At 39.8% G+C, this 22,298-nt stretch overlaps 2 protein-coding genes across 3 annotated transcripts in view; both read right to left on the reverse strand.

Moving 5' to 3' along the window:
- Positions 1-8,188, reverse strand: part of LOC140351474 (arginyl-tRNA--protein transferase 1) — a 78,179-nt gene extending 69,991 nt beyond the window's left edge. Inside the window, exons 1-5 of the mRNA XM_072437323.1 lie at positions 8,018-8,188; positions 4,796-4,859; positions 4,625-4,687; positions 4,417-4,523; positions 3,251-3,568 (exon numbers count right to left, since the gene is read on the reverse strand). Of these exons, the coding sequence (XP_072293424.1) occupies positions 3,251-3,568; positions 4,417-4,523; positions 4,625-4,687; positions 4,796-4,859; positions 8,018-8,117 (652 nt within the window). The 5' untranslated portion in view covers positions 8,118-8,188. The remainder of the gene's footprint in view (positions 1-3,250; positions 3,569-4,416; positions 4,524-4,624; positions 4,688-4,795; positions 4,860-8,017) is intronic.
- Positions 8,189-9,006: 818 nt separating this feature from the next.
- LOC140350973 (delta-1-pyrroline-5-carboxylate synthase-like) lies at positions 9,007-21,992 on the reverse strand. Of its 2 annotated transcripts, none has more exons than XM_072436595.1 (17): positions 21,875-21,992; positions 20,641-20,745; positions 20,412-20,563; positions 18,384-18,533; positions 18,174-18,278; positions 17,364-17,516; positions 15,877-15,967; positions 15,516-15,640; positions 15,074-15,292; positions 14,482-14,581; positions 14,190-14,410; positions 12,329-12,466; positions 12,061-12,256; positions 11,860-11,981; positions 11,045-11,231; positions 10,866-10,961; positions 9,007-10,193 (listed from the first exon to the last, which is right to left on the reverse strand). In XM_072436595.1, the coding sequence occupies exons 2-17, from the start codon at positions 20,732-20,734 to the stop codon at positions 10,012-10,014; spliced, it is 2,331 nt and encodes a 776-aa protein (XP_072292696.1). In that variant the 5' UTR covers positions 20,735-20,745; positions 21,875-21,992; the 3' UTR covers positions 9,007-10,011. The 2 variants fall into 2 exon arrangements, with proteins under 2 accessions (XP_072292696.1, XP_072292695.1); XM_072436594.1 differs by having other exon boundaries at positions 17,358-17,516.
- Between the last annotated feature and the right edge of the window lie 306 nt (positions 21,993-22,298).

Here is a 22,298-nt window from a genome sequence, read left to right on the forward strand (position 1 = left end):
TCTCGAAATGAAAGCTTAGTAAAGTACAATTCTTGGCTTTTCTACTATCTCCGACAAACACAAACAGACACTGGAAGACATCGAGGAGCTAAAGCCTGTCAGAGTAGTTCCTGTGTTAGACTTGCTCTTTCCTCTGCTGCCATTAGCACGTCATAAATGCATGACAACTTTCTCCTCCTCGCGTCCCAGCGCATTCACTCAAACCCAAGAGGTGTCCTGGGTGTAAACCGTCCAGGAGAGAGGCATTATGTGTCCGCCTGCTGCTGGAGGACGCACACAGGAACAGACAAAACACTGGCGCTGAGTCACCTCTGCTCACATTACTGAAATGAGGCTGAACGCAGACATCTCCAGAGGTTTACGGACAAAGAGGTTGTGGACAGACTTCTGCTCTGGCAGGTGTCCAACACAAGAGAAAGTGGTTGTGGCGGCCAAGGCTCAGGCCTCTATTTGACTGGCTGCCATAAAAGGTGTTCGGTGTAAAGGATTGTAGCAAATAGAAAAGCCCCTCTAAAACAAGTTTGCATTGTTATTATTACCATTTTGTGTCAATCACTTACAAAATAAATACATAAAATTATCTTCTACATTTCGAGCAGCTTAAATCTACTTTGTTTCCCCCAAAATTGGTCAAGAAAGATTAATGTTACTTTTAATATATTAATTTACCTTATATTATTACTCAAGTAAAATGGGCAACTCAAATTACATTACATAGTTACATACATTAAATAATTAAACAGTAAGAATCAGAAAGTATTTAGAGAATCTACTACTTGATTACTAAAACGTTGGGCGTAAAATGTATTCAAATGCTGAATCATTATTTCTGAGTTAATGATGGACAAAAACATTAAATAGTGCATAGATTGTGGTAATATATCTAATTACAAAGTGTATAAAAGTTTAAATGTTCAAATAATGTATTGCTGTCAACATAAATCTTTTGTCATTATAAAATTACACTCAGTGGGAAGAGTAAACCACACTGTTACTTCAAACTAAATAAAACTACTACTACTAATCACAAAACACTACTAAAACATGAGATCTATTCTTCCTCTAGTCCACAGGTTAACTTTTCACAATACATAACAAATTCCTTCACCAAATAATCGGATAATTGTTTCCATAATCACGCAGCAATTATATGATTCACATAAGTAACGTTATATTTGATCGAGGTGCAATACTTTAGCTTAGCCTAGCATGCCAGCAAAGTTCCAGCAGTGATTTCACATATGCTTACAGCTCGTTTTCAGACCTAAACAATGCATATTACATCTTCCCCAGTGCGTTTACATCTGGCACTGCGTTACGTGGGCTCTGCAGCAGATGGAGAACCACATTTTCTCAAGCTACCTCTGGATCGCGCCCAAAGCCATAAAGCGCCGCAGCCGTAAAGCCAGAGAAGATACATCCAGGTGGTTTGTGTTGGACGTGAACGAGGGAGGAACGGATAACCAGCGGCTCGACACAGTAAATCCTCCCGCTTCCTCTTTCTTGCCTCCTGAAAAGGCCTCTTATTTCAGCACAGAAGGGGCTTTGGTGCGGACACATGCGAGAGTGATATAGACCCACTGGCACCGCTCAAATTTTCCACCTAATGTTTATGTCTGCATCTGGGAATAGCGTCCAACATCAGGTTTGAATGCGGACGCTCATTTGGATTGTTCACCACCCACCTGACCCCATTAAAACACATCCAAAAAGTGGTTAAGGCCAACCAGTGCTCCAGGGGTGACTTACTGCAATACTTTTGCTCTGGTGGAATTAAGACAAAACAGAGAACTGGCTAGAGATGTTGTTATAATAAGAAAAATGGGAAAGACGTTCAAGCCAAAGCCAGATTGTGATAAAGGGCAACTTTGCAGTCCAAAAGATGGTAATAAAAAAACAGTGAAGAGTGACACCTACTGGCAACTTAGTAACATTGCTTGAGAATTCAGCTTTTTTTGCCTTTACCGCGATGTAATCTCCGTGTAATGTAATGGTTTTTACTCATGTTAGATTGTAAATACAAATACAGTGAATAAACAAGGAACAAGAAACAGGTGTTGCAAACATACACTAGCTTTGGTTTGCTAAGTCTGACGGCTCAACATACAAGTTGTCATCATTGGAAATACAGCAGTTTATCACAGAATATAGTCATCGTTGAGTGAGAAATCATTATTTTCTGTTTACTGCATATTAGATTTTTGCCCTCTTGTTTTCACTGGACTCTGCTTTTTCTCTTATCTTATGTGCAGTGTGTGGCCCCTCCTTTCAACATGTATGATAACAACACATACGGTTTGTCAAACTAAAGATCAAGGGTCAGATTTACTAAGGGAACATTCACATTCACACTTGTCCAAGTGAACTGTACTAACAGGAGGACAACTGCTACAGAGTTCACTTCAAGTGAACCAATCCCAGCAAGTGTGACCGGGCCCCGAGACAGGTGCTAAATAGCAAGAATTACTTGACTAAATTGCTCAATTGTGCACATGCTATTTTGTAGGCATGTTGCACCTTATTTACCATCAGAAACTGCATATTATTAGTGGCGCAAATTTGATAAATCTGTGAATTAGTTTACTGCATGAGCAAACTATGTGCAACTGTGCATATGGCTCTGCTGTTGCTCCTTTGGGAGAACAGACTCAGCCTTCTCGAATGTAAAGTTTGAAACGTAATGACGTGACAGCACAGACACCGTTTCATCAATACTTCGTGCACAGGTCACGAGGCCTTTACAAAGGACTTTAAATGGACATGGTCAACTGATCCAGCTCAATGTGATACAGATGTGAATCCAGGCAAGTGTCACTGGTTAAGTGTCTTTTCATAACCTCTTCCCGCCCCAAAATATGATTTTAAATTTGTGAACGAGCCTTACAAAATCATTTGAAATCCTTTTAAACGCCACATTGATGTGTAAACCTGCTACATTTTTACACCGTTTTGTTTATTAATCAAGCAGCACCCACAGAACATTATCACAAAACTGTCTGCACCTCAAATGTTGCTCTAATCCTGTTTTGCATATTTATTAGATTCCACATGCTAAATTTGTGCTGCGGCCTGAGAGGGACGCAAATCTCAACAGCACATTGTTTTGTATCCATGCAAACCATTAGTAAAGTGCATAATCTCACTGCTGACAACCGTTTCAATTGTTTTGTTGATGAGATTACATTTGAAATAGTTAGTCAGACAATTCAAACAGATGAAGCTTTGTACAAGTAAATAAGAACAACTTTACCTTGTTTAGGAGCAGAGGTTGTTGGTGGCACAGATGCATCATTCGGAGTTGCCTCTGTGGGTGCAGTGGGTGCAGTGGGTGCAGTGGGTGCAGTGGGTGCAGTGGGTGCTGCGGGTGCTGCGGCTGCTGTGGGTGCTGCGGGTGCTGCGGCTGCTGTGGGTGCTGCGGCTGCTGTGGGTGTCTCCTGCTCCTCCTGCCCTTGAGCTGCGACGGGACAGTCCTCCTTCTGGATGTCTGAGATCGAGGGGCACTCGGCTTCAGACGGACATGAGGTTCTGGGTTCTCGAGGACCTGCTACATCGCACACCATTGACTCCCCTGAAAATTATTCAAATTCAGAGTCACTTACGCAAACAATACATTTTAGTCTACCGGTATATCAAATTAAAAGGTGGTATGGACGATTTTTTTCAGCAATTTTTTTATCAGATTTCCTTGTGGCGTGGATAAATCATTTGTCCTGCCACGTATCAATCATAAAACGCACCTATCGCTCACCTGCAGCCGCGTCAGGCTCGTCCCCATGTTTCCGCGTGCCTAAGAGCATGGATCTATCATAATATAGTTCCCTCAGTGTACGGGGCAAAATGAAGACGGAGAAAGACGCAGAAGTGGACAGAAATCTACGGGAGACGAGAGATGTGATGCGATCCGTTGCGCTAATAAACAAACGCACGTGTGTGTTGTACCAGTCCACACGGGGGAGTGCGCATGCGCACTTCCGCCTGCGTTCCCAAATCGCCAAAAAATCATCCATACTGCCTTTAACACAATAGATTAGATACGTTATTGATCCCAAAGAAACAGTGGACCACCATAACCTAAACTGTAAAATTGTAATGGAAATAAATAGACGAGATTTCAATAGAAAAATAATACTGTATTTTCCGGACTATACGTTTTCTCATAGTTTTGGCCGGGGTACGACTTATACTTACATTTACAGTTATATACTTATACTCCAGAGCGACTTATATGTGATATTATTTGTTATTTTCACACTTGCAACCGCATTTCATACTCCAGTGCGACTTGTATATGTTTTTTTTTCTTCTCTATTATGCATTTTTTGGCTGGTGCGACTTTTTTTGATATTTTTTTCTGAAATGCACAATCCAATACTGTACATCAAATATATGAAAAAATGAGTCTGAACAGAGTCTTACCATCTTCACCTTCTCCTTTCGGTAGGTCTCCTTTAGAAAGAAACTTGCTCATCTTTTTAAGGATTTTCTTATGGGATTTGGAAGGCTGGAATTTAAGTGCATGACACCTGGACAAAGAAAAACACCGCCATGACCACAATTTACAAAATACTGTTTGATATAATAATGTTCGAATGCATGTAATTTACTGTATGAAAAGACAGATTACCTAATAGTATATTGTGGACAACACGTCTTGTTTAATATAGGCTTGTAGACATATTTTCCACTTCTGTAAAATAAAAATAAAATAATGAATTTTTTTTTTTTTAAAAAAGGGTTAAATACTCAAATTCAAATGATGAAACACTTCACCAAAAAAGGAACAAACAAGGTTTACCGTCTCCAGCCTCGGTCTATTAGATCCTGATAATCTTGCACTGTCATTGTGTGCGACCACATACCTGTAGAAAAACCAAAAGAAGCCACTTATTTGTTACTGTACAAATAACGTTTTTTGTTCCTTTTCTTTACAAAGGAACATAAAACAAGCCCGGAAATATTACCCAACAGGTCATGTTCCCACAGCCTTTGTGAAGAATGAAAACAATGTGATGTTTATGTTTAGAGCACGTTTCCCAGCGCAAAACTCTGAAAAGACTTGTTAACTCGTCTCAAAAACGTATGAAACTTCCTCAGAATCTGCAGTTACGTTATCGTCATTGTTGAGTTTGTGTTAAAATAAATACATCATAAGAGCAAAGTTTCTATTTATGTTTAGAGTCCTTCAAAAAAAAGTGAATATTCAGAAATTACATAAAACAGAAGATGAAAACACAGGCCAACTACAGGATATGATATAATAATACATTTTACCAGTATAGTATATATGTATAATTAACAGTGCAGGCTCTATTAAACCACATTTGGCCAGGCCCCATGCACCATAACACTGCACTTCTAATGTACTGTAATTGTTAAAAATGCATTCATGATAAACCCATGTCTATAGGCTGTGTACATTTGCAAAAGAAAACCAAAGTGTGGTTGTTATGTTCCTTTCTCTTACAGTTTAAGGTTTGCTGGCGATAACTCATTACAATAGAGCGGTTTCACAGGGCTCTGTTGACCTCAGCTCCACGGCAGCTGCAGTGATCAATGGCATATCTGATGATGCAGTTCACACTTGATCCTTTCTGTAGCTTCCTCTCAAACACGGAACCACAATGACTTGTGTTCAGCACCGGGGACATGAGGGACGTAGGGTTTTTAATTTGTCATTGGTGGTTGATAGAAGTGTTGACAGAAATTTCAAGCTTGATTTTGATACTAAAGGAAAAAGCTTCCAATATCAAAACTAGAGCTGGGAATCATTACATAATGCAATAATAACTAGGGCTGCAGCAATTAATTGTACATAGTCGATCATTTAAAAAAAACAATTGTAATAACATTTTGATAATCATTAAATGGACTAAACAGACTCTAAAATTAATACGAAAAGACCTTTTTATAACAAAGACAGTGGCATTGTTAAATCAAAATGTAAAAAAATAGGATCTTCAGTCACCGTATTTCAACCTTAATTTGGTTTGTAATGCATCTAAAAAGGTTCACTGTACAAAATAAATGATAACATGTACAAAATAAAACAGTCACATTACTCAAGCAATTTTGGCTCGAACATTAGTGAAAATTGCATTACAAAAGTATCTCGGGTCACATGCCAGGCCTGGTGTTTAGTAGCTAGTTATCATTACCTAATTACTGTTACAACAACAAAACTTGGAAAGCATCCATCACAAGAGAGCTTACAGAGTGTGCCAGACAGTCCAGGAAACATTCACTCTGCTCATTATCGTTAAGGACACGACACATACACAGCAGGTGAGCAGGGGCAGACTTCCTCCTCTGGGTGATCACGTAACATGTGCAGCTTACCTCTGATCTTAGATTAGACTCTGCTCCAGCCCACTGCTGCATTAGGAACAGCCAGACACCTCATTAAAGATACAATCTCCAGACTGTATCCACATTTTGGCTGTCAAATAAAGTTACACTAAAACGTCTTGAAACATAACTGAAGAGCTTGTCAGTTATGAGGATGGTTGTCTTGGATTGACATCAATTATTAATTCACAAACAGTACCATTAATTTAACTTTTTAATGTGTTTTTCTGAGATCTAACATAAGTCTCTGTATCCCTGATGAAGCCAATGGTTCAAATGGCATTAAAGGGTGTACCATGTAATTTTTCAGGTGTAAGGTTCACCACCTGCCTGTCTCGTAATTGTTTTGCTTAATTACATGTGTTTTTTATCGCTCAAAAATACTTTGCCTCTCCACAGAGCTGACTTTCCTTGGTCAGGTGGCATCTTCTCCTTAATGCCATACTGCGGGACATTCCAAGGGGGACAAGCAGGTGAGGTACAAGTTACATAATGCAATTTAAGCATAAGTGTTACCTATCAATCATTAGGTCCTGTCACCATTTTTTTTTAATCCATGGGTTTCAGAGAGATGAACAGTTAAAAACAAAATATTATGTATCTTGAATGGGCAAAAGTCAATAGCACCTATGTAGTGCAACATTTAGAAGGTTTAATATTGTATTTTTCATTGTTCATCGCAATGGTAACAGAGCAAGATTTTCATCACTTTGAAAACCATGGACAGGGCTTAAACTAACTATTATTTTAGTAGTCGACTAGTTGTCAGTGATTATTTTTTTCAATGGCAACTTAATGAATCATATTACACATTAGGATTTATGCATTTATTTCAACCAAATAAAGCTCAAAATATGGTGACTGAAACGCTTGTAGATAGAATATTTTTGAATGACGTGAATTGATGAATACTGATATTTTTATGTAATAAACCAGCTGTCTATGTTAGGAACTTTTTTTGCATGCGTTTTAGAGTCTGTATTGTCCAGATAATGCTCACTTGATAGCCAGGATTATTCTGATTAATAATATCAGCCTTACATTACACCAAAGCCAAAACCCTGCTACATGTTTTACTGACTTACACTTACAGTAAACACACCCATGCTGAAACTTCTCATATTCAATCCAAGCACAAATCTAGAGTTACACAGTCCTTTTGATCCTTTCACTCCAGCAGATTACCAAAATATCCCACCAACAAATGCACAGCTACAGTAAGACACAGGTGTAATTTCACTGATGACAAGGACAGGAAGAAAACAGCACCACAACAGCAGGTAATAAGCTTCATTATGCACTCACTTTTCAGTATTTCTTTAGCCACTTAAATGTACATGTTTGCTTTGTAAATAGACTCGATTTTAGACTCGTCACCCTTTCTAAAGTGAAAGTTAAAAAGTAAAGTGCCAAGTAGCAGACAAACACTTAGCCTTTTTGACCATTTACACAAGGTGACGCCATCATTTTTCATCAACCATATCCCCCCCCCCCAAGTCAATACGGTGGTACATACGTTAAAAAAAGACCAAAATAAAACTTGATTGCTTCGCATTACTTGGTAAAACCTCCTGAGAACTGCAACTATTTCAAACATGAGCTAGCTGTTGCATTAGCATGTTGCAGCTAGCTAGCAGCCAGCAATGTTTATTTCCTCTGAGCGGGCACTTACCATTGGAAAAGTTTCCCACTGAGTTTTTGCAGTAGCCACATTGGTACCCGCTGTCACCGCCGAAATACTCCACAATGGTAAAGGACTTGTTTTCGGCCATGTTTTTGGTGAGTTGACAGCTGAACGTTCCGGTTTGCTCAGAACAGAAGGAGCTCTGAAGACGAAGCCCCGCCCACAGGCCACGTCACAGGCCTTGTATGGAAGTGAGGGGCAGTTACATAGTTTGTCATCATAACTGTTCTAAAACATTCTGGGGAGAAAAGTGATCATAACATTACACTTGTAGGTGCAATATGTGTTCGTATGTCAATCTGTGGGTTGAGACTGTGGAATAAGAAGACTTTAAGCCTGTACCATACTACTATACATGCATGTAAAATAGTAAAAGTACTCATAGAACTTAAAAATGTGTATTGATTTTAACATTCCTTAAATCGTTTTGATTGTTATGTGAAAGGACCTTGTTCATTCTGTCATTTTGACGCATCCTAATTTTGGAACTACAGCGGTTTTGAAATTGAAAACCTGATATGAACCAACAACTTGATACCAAACATAACTTTGTGGCGTCAATGAAAATAATAGAAACCCAAATATAGCATTCCATTCCCTTTGTCCCCTTATATGAATACCTTGAATTGTTGCACCAACTGAAATGTGACCACCAAAACAATCGTTTGTATATTTTCATCTTTTACCTTTTTTACATTTGTATAAATTGCTGTTTACTAAAACTCTTATCAATATTCCAGTGTATATTTGAAGAAAAAAAAAAGTAAACTATTCTCTAACTATTAACCATTTACAAAGGCGGGTAAAGTAGCCAAAATGCATTATACATCCTCCAATATTACTTTAAATCATTATTATCACTCAAGTACAAGTAAAAAGTACAAAACCAAAGAATAACTCGAGTAAAAAAAGTATTTGGTGAAACTACTACTAGAGTACAGCGTAAACTGTATTTAAAATTCTCTTACATACAAATATTCAAACTGTACATGATATTTATTCAAACCAGTTGTGCAAAGTAGAATGAACAAGAAGCCAGGACAAGGTACAGCAAAAACTACACTTGGCAAAAGAACTGTAAATATAGAAAAATAAGTTAGAAATCACCAGATGACCAATAATGCATTTTCTGTTAAGGCTGAGCACAATAATATGTCTGTTTGCCGTAACCCGACCGACCCGGTATAAAACTAGCCGACTGAAAAAAATATATCAGCATTTTGTTGAAAAACGCAAAATTTTTATTTCTCAAATATTTTGCCACTGTCCTAGCCACCGCTCATGCGGTTCTGCTTCATGGTGTGGCTTGATTTAATTTGACTTACGAATTGCGTTCTGGGAGATAAACACGCCCAGCAGCATCATCACAACAAACATGGCGGCACCCGTGTCCCCGCACGTTCCCCCCGCTCGCCTTTGCTACTAAAATAAAGGATAACGGCGTACAAAAGGTCGATTGAAATATTTTAAAATAGGGAGATTTAGTCTGAGAGAGAGACGTTTTCCATCATTGACTGTTGAAGCCTGACCCCTGGCGGTCACTCGGAGTCAAAACATTTTGAAATTTAGATCTTTTTTTTTTTTTGCCTTCAAAGTAAAAAAAAGAATTTACCGACCGACCAGAAAAATGTTGGTCGGGTTACAACAAACATACAATTTATGTGAGGTAGCCTGGTATAAAATCTTGTGACAGTTTTACAGAAGCGCACCAGTCCAGAAACCTAAACCTATGTCTCACTTTAGTCATAATCTCTCCCCATTTTTATTTGATACCAAAGCATTTGTACAAATCATGTCTAAGATACTGTTTGAGGTAAAGGTTTACATCACTGTTGCCCTTTTTAACACAAATTTTACCGAGACCAGAATGCTTGTATTCCGTCATTGAAGCAGTTGGTTGTTCATTGTTCATTGACACAAACCTTTGGGACAGACATTAAACCAAAGCACACTTTAATGAGAGCGAGTTCACCGGTTGAGCCCTAGTTGAAGCTTCCTTGTGGGATGGGGATGTTCTCGTGGATGTACTTCATACTGCCTTGTTCAGAGAAGTCCACCACGGTTTGACCTTCTCCCCTCAGGACCCACTTGGTCGTGAGCAGCCCCTCGAGACCCACGGGGCCTCGGGCGTGTATCCTCGCCGTGCTGATGCCCACCTCTGCGCCTGTACAGAGTTATTCTCATCAAGACATGTTTACAGAACCAAGCAGGCCGTCTTTACATAAAAATTTACTGTATTTTCCGGACTATAAGTCATAGTTTTGGCCGGGGTGCGGCTTAGACTTTATTCTTATATACTTATACTCTGGAGCAACTTATATGTGATTGTATTTGTTATTTTCACACTTGCAACCGCATTTCATACTTCAGTGCAACTTATATATGTTTTTTCTTCTCTATTATGCATTTTTTGGCTGGTGCGATTTGTACTCCGGTGCGACTTATAGTCCGGAAAATACAGTATTACGTACAAAAAAGATCACATTAAGTACAGTATGAAAGAGAAAATTTGAATTAAATTGAAATAAATAATAATCAGCCTTAAGTACAAGTGAAAAAAGGGGGCAGATTCTCCTTTTTTTCTATTCACTTTCATATGCTAAACTGTAGGTCTCTGATTATGCTTTTTATGTTAGAGAAAAAATTAAAAAAGTCAAGTTGATTGTGTGATTTGTTGTCTGTAATAGCGACTTCAAATTGTCTGTATTGAATGAACACTCAAGCATTCTTTATCCGTAGAAAGTCCAATTAAACTCGCAAAACCAACTAACCCGTGTAGTATTTTCCCGTGAGAAGACGCAACATTATTTCTAAATTTGTTCCAATTTGTACTCACCAAGTCCGAACCGGTATCCATCCGCAAAACGTGAGCTCGCGTTCCAGAAAACGCAGGCACTGTCCACCTGCTGCAAGAACTGTTCCGCCGTCTCTTCTGTAAAATGAAAAAATAAAGAAAAAAACGATTAGAAAAGAAAGAGAAACACAATATAGATTTGCAATGAACCAACTACTCACCGTTTTCGGTAACAATAACGTCGGTGTGTGAGCTGCCGTATTTGTGAATGTGGTCCACCGCCTCCTGCATGCTGTCCACCACCTCGATGCAGCACTCCAGTTCTCCGTACTCTGTCCTGAGAGATTTGACCTCCGAAGGGCTGAAGGTCAAATATGAAGCAAATCTGGGGCCAGCGTGGATCTTTACCTGCAAGACCAATAATGAGTCAAATATACCAAGCGGGGCTGCAACGGACGATCATTTTTGCTAATTCATTAGTCTAGCGATTATTCTTTTAGTAGTTTGGACTGCAAAAGTCACGTGACGAAACAATTTTAATACATTTGTTCCAGGTGAAGCAGAAGTGAAGCCCTTTGAGGATCGTGGTGGAGCACATTTATGGACAACAGGGGGCGTTTTCATCAAATATACACTACATTTACACATAAATCGCATTTTTATGCGATAACGGCTCAATTTTAGTCATAAAACTTCCTTTCTTGGATCATGGCATGTTTTGGAACCTGTGTAAAGACCAGTTAACGATTATTCCATTATTAAATTAGTTGAGGATCATTTCAATCATTGATTAGTTGCAATTAAACGACTAACTTGTTGCAGCCCTAATACAAAGTTTATGTCATCATTTATTCTCACTACGTTTACATGCACAAAGAACTCCAAGCACGCTAAACAGCTGAATTCAAAGTAACAATCATCAGCATGTTCTTGGGCAAGACACTAAGCAAACCAAATTACCTTTTTTTGTGAGTGCTAATGATTATTGTACAAAAAGGTATAACAGTACAGGTTTGTTCTTTTGAGCTCGTCTCACCTCTTCTGTTCGCAGCATATCGATAATCTGATCAAACATTGGCGTTCGAAGAAGATCTCTGTGAATGAGGAGCGTCTCCATGGCGTTGCAAGCAGCGGGGTAGTCACATTTGGAGTCTCGCACTAAAAATCGGAACGCAATTATCAATTTTATACCGATGACAGTCTGACAAACAAAGCTTCTCTGCTGAGTTTCACTGACCGACGTCGATCGCTTTGTCCAGGCAAGCCTCAGAGTCGATATAAACATGGCAGATTCCTTCACTGTGGCCCAGGACGGGGACGCCCTTCGCCGCTCTTTGGATGTCCCGCACCAGCTGTGACGACCCTCTTGGAATAATCAGGTCAATCAATTTGTCCAGCCGGCAAAGGTCTTCAACTTCTTCGCGCGTGCTTACCTACGTCAACCATTTGGCAAATGAGTTACGCAGGAAACTTTAATATGAAAATGGAAAGCGTGGAAATCTTACTAGCTGTACAGCATCCGTGACCCCGTGAAGAGACAGCGCTTCTTGCACAAGCTGATGGAGGATTTTGTTTGTGTAGGATGCTTCTTTACCCCCTTTAAGGAGCAAGGCGTTTCCACTGGCAATAGCTAGAGCCGATACCTAAATAATATACATTTTAGTTAACGCAACAAAAACATACAGTTGGGTGATATAATAAGAGAATATGAACAAAGTTGACAGAGTTGAAGTTTCTGTATGAGACAATGGTTCTCAAACGTTTCTAAGGCCACAGTTAGTAGAAAAAGCTTCAGTTGTAGTCATCTGGACTCAGTTTGAAAAAATAGACGTTTCGACTCTCATCCAAGAGTCATTGTCAATAACAGAATTTAGGTCGAGAACTCCTATATTAATACTGTTCTGTGGTAAGACCCGCCCATTGGGAGGAGCCTTCCTGAAGTAGAAAGAGTTGTTTGTTTCAACAGAAACTCCCCCCTTGTATCTACCGAGCTAGCCTATTCAGAATCTTAATGGGCTATTAGAAACCTCTTTGTCTTTGTGAGACCCTGGCTCAACCACCCTGAGTACCTGATTAGCATCTGAATGTCCTCTACCTTTCCAGGGGTTCAGAATCCCATTATAAATAACAGGAAGATGAAACCTAAGCCCTCCATTTCTGTTTAAAGAAGGTCTTTCTTTTTTAACAAAAATAGCTTCCTTGACTCCTCTTTCAAACCATCTTTTCTCCCTGCTTAAAACCTTCACCTCACCGTCTTCAAACGAGTGATTAGAGGCTTCAAGATGGAGATGCACGGCGCTCTGAGGTCCTGAACTAGTATTTCTTCTGTGCTGATAAAGCCTCTTGTGAGCACAGAAGAAAAGCACAGAAGAAATACTAGTTCAGGACCTCAGAGCGCCGTGCATCTCCATCTTGAAGCCTCTAATCACTCGTTTGAAGACGGTGAGGTGAAGGTTTTAAGCAGGGAGAAAAGATGGTTTGAAAGAGGAGTCAAGGAAGCTATTTTTGTTAAAAAAGAAAGACCTTCTTTAAACAGAAATGGAGGGCTTAGGTTTCATCTTCCTGTTATTTATAATGGGATTCTGAACCCCTGGAAAGGTAGAGGACATTCAGATGCTAATCAGGTACTCAGGGTGGTTGAGCCAGGGTCTCACAAAGACAAAGAGGTTTCTAATAGCCCATTAAGATTCTGAATAGGCTAGCTCGGTAGATACAAGGGGGAGTTTCTGTTGAAACAAACAACTCTTTCTACTTCAGGAAGGCTCCTCCCAATGGGCGGGTCTTACCACAGAACAGTATTAATATCGGAGTTCTCGACCTAAATTCTGTTATTGACAATGACTCTTGGATGAGAGTCGAAACGTCTATTTTTTCAAACTGAGTCCAGATGACTACAACTGAAGCTTTTTCTACTATGGAACACGCCTGGACGAATGAGGGATTACACCGACAAGGCCACAGTTATTTTATTACTTGGTTGACGGATCCGCCACACTTAGATTATTGATTTCTACAATATAAATTTATATTGATAAATAATTATATTTATATTTTGCCCGCCTGTTCAATATATTTCATTTAAAAATTCGTAAACCAACTAATAAAATAACTGCGGCCTAACCAGCAAAGATAACATTTGGCGCTCTGAATACTGATCAAAACCAAGACTTTATAAGATCTAAATTAGGACTTGACACTGTCTAAAAAGAGACTAAAGCATGGATACGGTAGTTCTAACTAATGATGAACCTCAAAAGGAGGACAAGCATGTAAATATATCTTAAAATAAAACAAACACTTGTACTGCCAGTTTGATAAATACTGTTTACGGACATTTTTTTGCGAAAATACAATCTGATCATTGACCTGGGGTAGACAGTCAGGCCGTGATTCGAAGATGACCAACAGGACTCCGATGGGGACGGTGATCTGCTCCAGGTCCAGATTGTTGGCGACTCTGGTCCTCCTCAGCACGCGGCCCACGCTGTCCCGGGACGACGCGGCCAACTGGCGCAGCCCGATCGCCAAACTGTTCAACTTAGACGTAGAGAGACTCAGACGGTTTATGAGGGCCTGAGAGAAACGACCTGAAATGAAAACAAACACGATTAATGCAAGATTGAGGAATAAAGCTGTACAAAATCACGGGACATTCTACCTGATGTTATGGCCAACTCCATGTCTTTTTTGTTGGCAGTAAGAATCTCCTCCCTCTTTTCTGTCAGGAGCTCAGCAAGGCCGCAAATGATCTCTGCTCTCTGAAAGTCACAGGTGAAGCTAGAATTAGTCAAATATAGTCGTAAATTTCATATACATACTGTGAACGTCTAGAGATTCCGTGTAATTTCAGCAGAATGTCTCGTCAATAAATTTCTATATTGAAGAACTTTTACAACCAAAAATGAATGTAATTTCATGGGTTTCAGCTTCCTGTTATCCATGGGTTTCAGAATGTTACAAAATTAGGACTGTTGCCATAGTGATTAATAATCTAAAACAAAATTATATTTTGAATGAGGGAAAAGTCCTCAAAATGTTACATAGAAGTTTCATTAAGTAACGTCTAGTCTAGTCTAATTAAGAGTTTCACTTTCTTTTTTATGAGGACTTTTCACCTTTCAAAAGAGAAAATGTTTTGTTTTAAACCATTAAATGCTATTGTAACTGTACACATTTGTCATCATTATGACAAAACTACAGTAAGCTACCATCTAACAGTCCTTTCTACATTTAGACTTGAGTTTACAGACCTGTTCTGGATCCAGAGAGGCCAGTGTCCTGCCGGCGTGACGGGCCATCTCCGTCTGCTGCTCCACGGTGGGACCGGCAGGTTTCACTTCCGAAAAGAATGTTCCCAGTTTCTTTCCCTCGACAATGTCTGTGATCACATGACCTGTGACTTTGGGGTCTGTCCCGTTGGCAATGACGACTGATGTACCACCCTGCAGTGCCCACAGAGCAGCTTTCACCTGGTTCACACAATACAGTTTAAGTTATTGGGCCAAGGCAGTTGCAGTTGTATTTGTGGACCACAGTTCACACAAAACTCTATAGTTCTCTCACAAAAGACATTTAAAAACACAAAAGACTGACAGAGAAACCTTACTGTATTTAAATGTTAATTGTACAAAGACACCTTAACTACATTTAGTTGCCAATGAAAAGTGTTGGCATGTCAAACATTTAACTAACCTTTGCTTCCATGCCACCAATGCCCACTCTGGACTTATTGCCATATGTGATGGACTGCTGATCTCCAGGATAAAATATATCAAGAAGTTTGGCGTCATCAATGCCTGGAGGTCTGTCATACAAACCTGCAACATGAGAGAAATGTAACTTACATTTCACAAATTACACAACTACAAAGAACTACAAAACATTGCTACATATTAAGCATTAACTTGATATAGTAGTTTCAGAAGTGTGTAAATTAATACAAAATTATAAAACACTAAACAGTTACTGATTATAAGTAAATATACATATACAGTATATAGAAACAGTAAATACCACATTTATTTTTCCAGTTGTCCTTGAAATTATGATATACCTTCTACGTCAGACAGAGCGACCAACAGGTCCACTTTCATCTCCACAGCCAGGCGTGCGGCCAAACTGTCGTTATCTTTGATGCTGATGACCTGGAACATAAACAGGAAGTCCATCTATTATACTGGGCCAAAGGAGATGTTCATTCATTCATTTTATTTATATATAGAAGGAAAACCCAATGGAACAGTTCTCTTTTCTGTGGGTGCCCGGTTAAAACACAACACAGAATAAACAACAAACACACGATACAAAAACACAAATAAAACATTCAATAAAATGAACAAATACATAAAAATCCATTTATACATAAAATATGAGATACAATTATGTAAAACAAGTGCATGGGCGCTGCAGGTAGTCCTTAACCAGTTTTTTCAAATCATTAAAAGGCATGACTTGATTTAGTTTAAAAAGTTTCTGTTTTGTTCCTCAGCAGAAAAGTTGTTGAAAGCCTTTTTTTCCCCCGTCTCTGTGTTGATACGATGGTATTGTAAGATGTCTTGATGTCAAACGGTGAATACTTGAATTGATTCGCAATAAACTTGATAAATAAATCAGGCAAAATTCCAACTAGAGCTTTATACACAAACAAAAGGCAGGCATTTGGGGGGGAAAAGCAACCGAGCCCAAAGACAAACAAAAGATACAAGAAAACCCCATAAATACACCAAAGGAGTGTTGCTAATAAGTTAATAGTATGCAAGTTGCAATGGAACATTCACTTTTCTTTTTGTTTAACGTTATTTCCATGATATACCAACTATTGTTTCCATTTCATCCTACACATTAGAGCACTGTAAAGTAATTAAAACACTGTGCTTAGTTTAAAGACACACAAGGACCAGGGTACATTCAATTTGTCTTGTTTCCTTTTGTTTGCGTCAATTATCGTATGTCCCAAATGCACTACACGTTTGTTGTGTGGCCTAATTGGATAACAAATAAAAAATTTTGTTAAGTGTTCTGGTCAGGATTAAATTCACTGAGCAAATTTTAACCATCCAGGACCCTTTGCAGAATTCTAAACTATAGGAATTCACAAGTATTAAATTATTGTGATGTGATAATTGTGATTTAATTACTATGATATACTGTGCAGCCCTAATTAATGGTGTATATATAAATTAGGGGTGTAACGAGACATTTTTAGAAATGTTCTATATGATAACAATACGATCATTTATATCCAATTCCATTTGAGGCAACTCTAAAAATACTGGTATATTTTTATTCAGTTGATCATGTGAGCAATATAGCAAATTGTAAGGGAAAAATACTGACACGTTGAGTAAATGGGTGAATTTTTACACCCTCACTAGATATTATAAAAATAGATATCTTCATAGAACCCGGAGTATGAAAAGTGTGTGAGATAAAAACCATGCACACCATTACCAGCCCAGCACACCATTACCAGCCCAGCACACCACAGTCTGTTGACACACAGCATTCCCAGCATGCCCTTCACACAGTACCCACATTTACCCCCTGCATGTCACTGCTGGGCACAGGGGGGGCCACCACTGCGTCGTTGGTGTTGATGATCGGGACAATGTTCATCCGCATTAGCTCCTGAAGGGTGCTGTTCAGGTTACGCCTTTTCTGCTCGTCGTGGAAGTCCAGGTTAGTCACCAAAATCTGTCACAAAAACATTTTAGAGGAAATATCGGTTTCCGTTTTAAACATGTTAAAACCCAGACATTATTTATTTTGAATTTGGTAATAGTAATGGGTGTAATAGAACAAACATGAATTAATGCAAGTATCAAGAGTTTATCTTATAAAAGGGAGAAACATCAAAGAATATTGGTTTTACTATAGATAAGATAATAAATATATGCCTAATAATAAGAGGATAGAAAATACATTACCGTATATTTCGGACTATAAGTCGCTTTTTTCATAGTTTTGGCTGGGGTGCGATTTATACTTACATTTATACTCCGGAGCGACTTTCTTTTTCTTCTCTATTATGCATTTTTTGGCTGGTGCGACTTATACTCCGGTGCGACTTATAGTCCAGAAATTACGGTTTAAGAAAAAATGGCACAAAAGCATGCAACTTACAGCAATGGCTTGGTAAAAAAAGATTTAGATCAGTGTCTGAAAAGTAGTTTTCAGTAAATGCTATATTGTTAATAATGTTTAGTAGGAAGATTGTGTATTATATCGGGAACTATAATGGATACCAATAACAGAGTAATTTTCCTAAATAATTACCTATACGCGAGTTAGGGAGTAGTTGGAGAGTGAGACGCAGCTAAAGGGGGGGTTGGAGACAGAAAAGGTGCTCACTTGTGCCGTGCAGATGCTGTACTGTGTGAACATGGCTTCATACAGAGCCATGAGACCGCTCTGTCCGGCAGCAGCGCACGCCCTCGCCTCCAACACCGGCAGAGACTAGAACAAAGCAAGCCCAACATACAGTATCAAACATCCGTGAATGGCATTGTATCGTATGATTGATGAAGAAAAAAAAAAAAAAAGGACATGGTCAAAACTCACAAATTCTTTGAGCTGGTTATGTCCCGAATGTAAAGCTTGTCTGACGCTTTGAGACAGAAGAATTTCGTGTCTCAGCCTCTGCCGTCCGAAGGCCACAGCTCCACTGGTGACGATCAACATCTCCCTGCCCTGATTCTGCAGCATGGCCACCTGAACGCAACACCAGACAAGTTGTATTACACCTTCACACATATCGCATCCAAACAGGACTTAACAGAGACCAAATGCAGAACTACAACTGGACAAAACTCCAGGTTAAAACCAAAACGTGAGTCGGGTACGGATCAGGACTGGCAAGTTTCCCGCAAGGACAAATTCGAATCGATGCGTGCCGTTACAATGACCTTGTGGTGGTCCGGCACCTCGTAAGTTAAGAGTTATTGTATTTAGTTTCCTTAATTTTTTTATAGTCATTTTCCTTATGTCGTCGGTTGAGGATGTTAAACAAAGTAAGTCTTGTTCTGACGTCTCTGTGTCATCGTGAGAACCCACATGACCTTGTGTTGTTGTCGTAAGCAAGTGAAATGCTCAAAATGTGCCGAAACCGCCCCATATAAAAGAACTACTGTTATGGAAAAATAATAGTAATAATCTGGCCCTTTGCCTTGTTTCAATTTTGATTCAATTCTATTTCAATTCAATTTCTCTTTGTAACGCCCAAAGTCCGAGCCTGACATCTACATGTCTGGACATGACCAGGATGTCCCAGGGCCAGGCCCTCACACCAGGGCAATCAGCTGCTTTTGTTCTTCAGAGCAGGTAAACTTTCCGCCTTCCCATTCGAATAAAAGGAACCACGGGTGTCCAGGATGGGCCTGTTGTCTCTAAGGTGAGGGCGGTCAAAATGTAAATGTAAATCCTGGATCTCTTGTTCTCCTTTTGCCTGTACCATTTGCATCTCTGCCCTCTAAAACTACGTACAAACCGCCGCTGCCTAATCGCGCCCGACGCAGAATTTGAGCGCGTGTACATTTGAAAGGTTTACGCACCGGACGCGCGCTATCGACGCCCTGGCCACTGTACACAGGCGCTTACGGTGCGCTCGAGCTGTCTGCGCACATGCGCAGTAGAGGTGTTGTCGCATGAGCAGTGGAGTTGTTGTCAGTGTGGCCTTTCATTGTGTAAAATTGCAGATATCGAGAGTGTTGTTTTCGCGTTTTTGGTTTGTTTCCGTCTCTGTATTCCACCGTGAATACATCGTACAGCTCCTTTCTCCCACACACGGCCACAATCAGTCTTTCGTCTGCCATTGTTGACGAGCAAGGAAAAAGTGGCTCTTCTTGGGGAATTCCACGTGGAATACCGGAAATGGGGAAATACGTACGTACGTCACTCGAGCGTCAGCTCTGATTGGCTGCTGCGGTGGCTGCGGCGCATCTGCTGCAGATACCTGAACATATCTGAGCACGTCGCGCTAACCGCTTTAGCCGCCTCGGCCGCCTCATACGCGCGCTCAAAGCGTCGAGAGTGTAAGAAAACGCACCAATCGCGCCGCAAAAACGAAGAAATCGCTCCGCGGATAACGCACTACGTGCTCGGCGTGCGTTTACTATAGACTTTGAATGTAAACTGGACACTTCGGCCACGGCGGTGTGGAAGCCTCTTAAGACCTGCTTGTGAATTGTAAATGTGGAATGGGTCATGTGACCATCTGTGATTTAGGGAAGGGAACCGACGGGGAGTTGGGACAGACACGTTTTGGGGAGCAAGGCAGGAGACAGACTCGTGGACACTTTCCGATTCAACCACAAGATTAAACATTTTACTTTTGAAACAAGACCACTTGCTTCTTTGTTTTATCGAGATTTTTGCCATATTTACTGTAAGAATGAACGTCATATTGGCTTATACAGCGATAGGAACATTTTCAGCAGTTCTAAATTAAACAAAACCTGGCTCGGTCTTGCAATGGGTTTTACAGAATTGAAAGAGAAAAAGCATGTGCCTTCACCTATGATTCAGAGTTATGATTTAGTCCAGCTCATCTGCGGTTGACATTTATAATCATTAATAATAGACAATGTATACCTGTTCTACAATAGAGGCCAGTCGTCCCAGCGCCAGCCCACACTCATCTCCTCGAGTGACCACAGCGCTGCCCAGCTTCACCACAATGCGCTTGGCCAGCTTCAGCTCACTGCGGTGGGCAAAGGACTTCCCGTGAGGCCGCGGGACAGAAACTAAAAGAAACGAGTCGAAATGTTAAACTGTGTAGAAATGACAGTATTTTATTCTTTGTTTTTATTTTGTTGCTCACATTTAGCTTGAGAAAAGGCTCTGACGGGAGCTGGACGGCCATGTTTCCGGGCTCTTGATTGCAGCCGGGAGCACGAGGCCAGTCGAGCGAACATGGCACTGAGATCTGTGGACAAGGATAATAAACGACAGACATGTTTTATTGCAAGAATGTAGTAAACTGTTCTGAGGCAGGAAAAAAGGCCAGCACAAATAAATGGATGACACAAAGTTCACCATTGACCATAGACTGGACTGACATAGTAACAGACAGACAAATGGGAAAATGACATTCAGACTTAATTTGGACAAATCTGACACTTTGTTTGGACTAAGTGGGACTTTTATTTTAATTTAAATGTGCAGTAACTTTGTTTTGATTCATGTTTAGTTGGTGTTCTTATATTCATTTTCGCTCTCTGGTTGTGTTTTAGTAAACTGGGCTAGGATTACATAAAAGCAGCTCCCCTGCACAGCAGCAGCACTGACCACAGGTCAGCGGTCACAACTTTTTTGCCTCAATATGACAATCTTATATCTCCATTGTTTTTGGGGATACTTGAATTATTCAAAAAGTATTACACTCTGGTGACCATGACATTTCTGATGGTGTAAATCAATTGTAAATCTGACCCTTTTTAAATGTTTTTCAGATGTACCATCTACATAATCCATGACCCAGTGACCTAGATATAAATATTAATCATTACCTATACAAAGAAAATGTATTTCACATTAAAAAATAATCTTAAATGAATGTGTGGGATTGATTGTGATTGTTGGGGTTTCTTTAAGACAAATACATCATCTTAAAATCATACACACTGCTAAAGGGGGATAAGAACACATTTGTTTCAGGCTTCTGGGATTATTCTATAGACTCCTTTCATAAATAAATCAAATATCACGACTAAGCTATAGTAAATGATGAATTTGTATCCTCAACCCTGTCTAACAGGAATTACAGTTCCCACTGTACATTGTTGTCCTTTAGGTCTATAATTGTGTCACTAGAGTGAAGTTTTCGGATGTAATCTATAGAAAGTCAGTTTGCACATTAAGGATCATTTAGAAATCGATCAGACAAGTCCAGGATTTGGAGTTTAAGCCAGAGCTGAGTCAAAGCCATAGCCACACAAACCAAAACATTCAGCTGCTGCTAGTTAGCATTAGCTCCTGTGCTGCAGAGAGCTGAATACAACGCCAGAGTTACAGTATTTTCAGCGTGCAGGGACAAAAACACAAATGTCTCTTACCTGTGGCTGTTAGAGGGGTGTAAAGTTTGGGATGAGACGCAAGGACACGTCTTCAGCAGCTCAGGGCAGAGCTTCAGGGGCTGCCACATCCACAGCCCACGTGGGACCTGCACATAATGATGAAACGTGCAGTTTACCGCTCACTACTGCCCCCAGTGGACAGGGGGGGGGGGGTAGAGACCAAAACACGAGTCTTAAAGTCTTTTTTCTTCTTTAATACGAGCTGGTTATGTAGACACAATTACATACATGGACAGCAGTGTAGATTTAAATGAACTGAACTTGTTTTATTGACAGCAAGACATGACTCTGAAATATTTATGCATTATGTCTCTTCAAATACTTGGGTTTGAGTTCAAATTCCAAGTGGAAACAATCCAAATCCAAATATAAATGTAAAAATGGATACAGCTGCAAGTCTTTT

The sequence above is a fragment of the Eucyclogobius newberryi genome, unplaced genomic scaffold (genome assembly GCF_026437365.1).
Source record: "Eucyclogobius newberryi isolate DKJ021-1_F unplaced genomic scaffold, fEucNew1.0.hap1 SCAF_8, whole genome shotgun sequence".
In the NCBI taxonomy this organism is placed as follows: domain Eukaryota; kingdom Metazoa; phylum Chordata; class Actinopteri; order Gobiiformes; family Gobiidae; genus Eucyclogobius; species Eucyclogobius newberryi.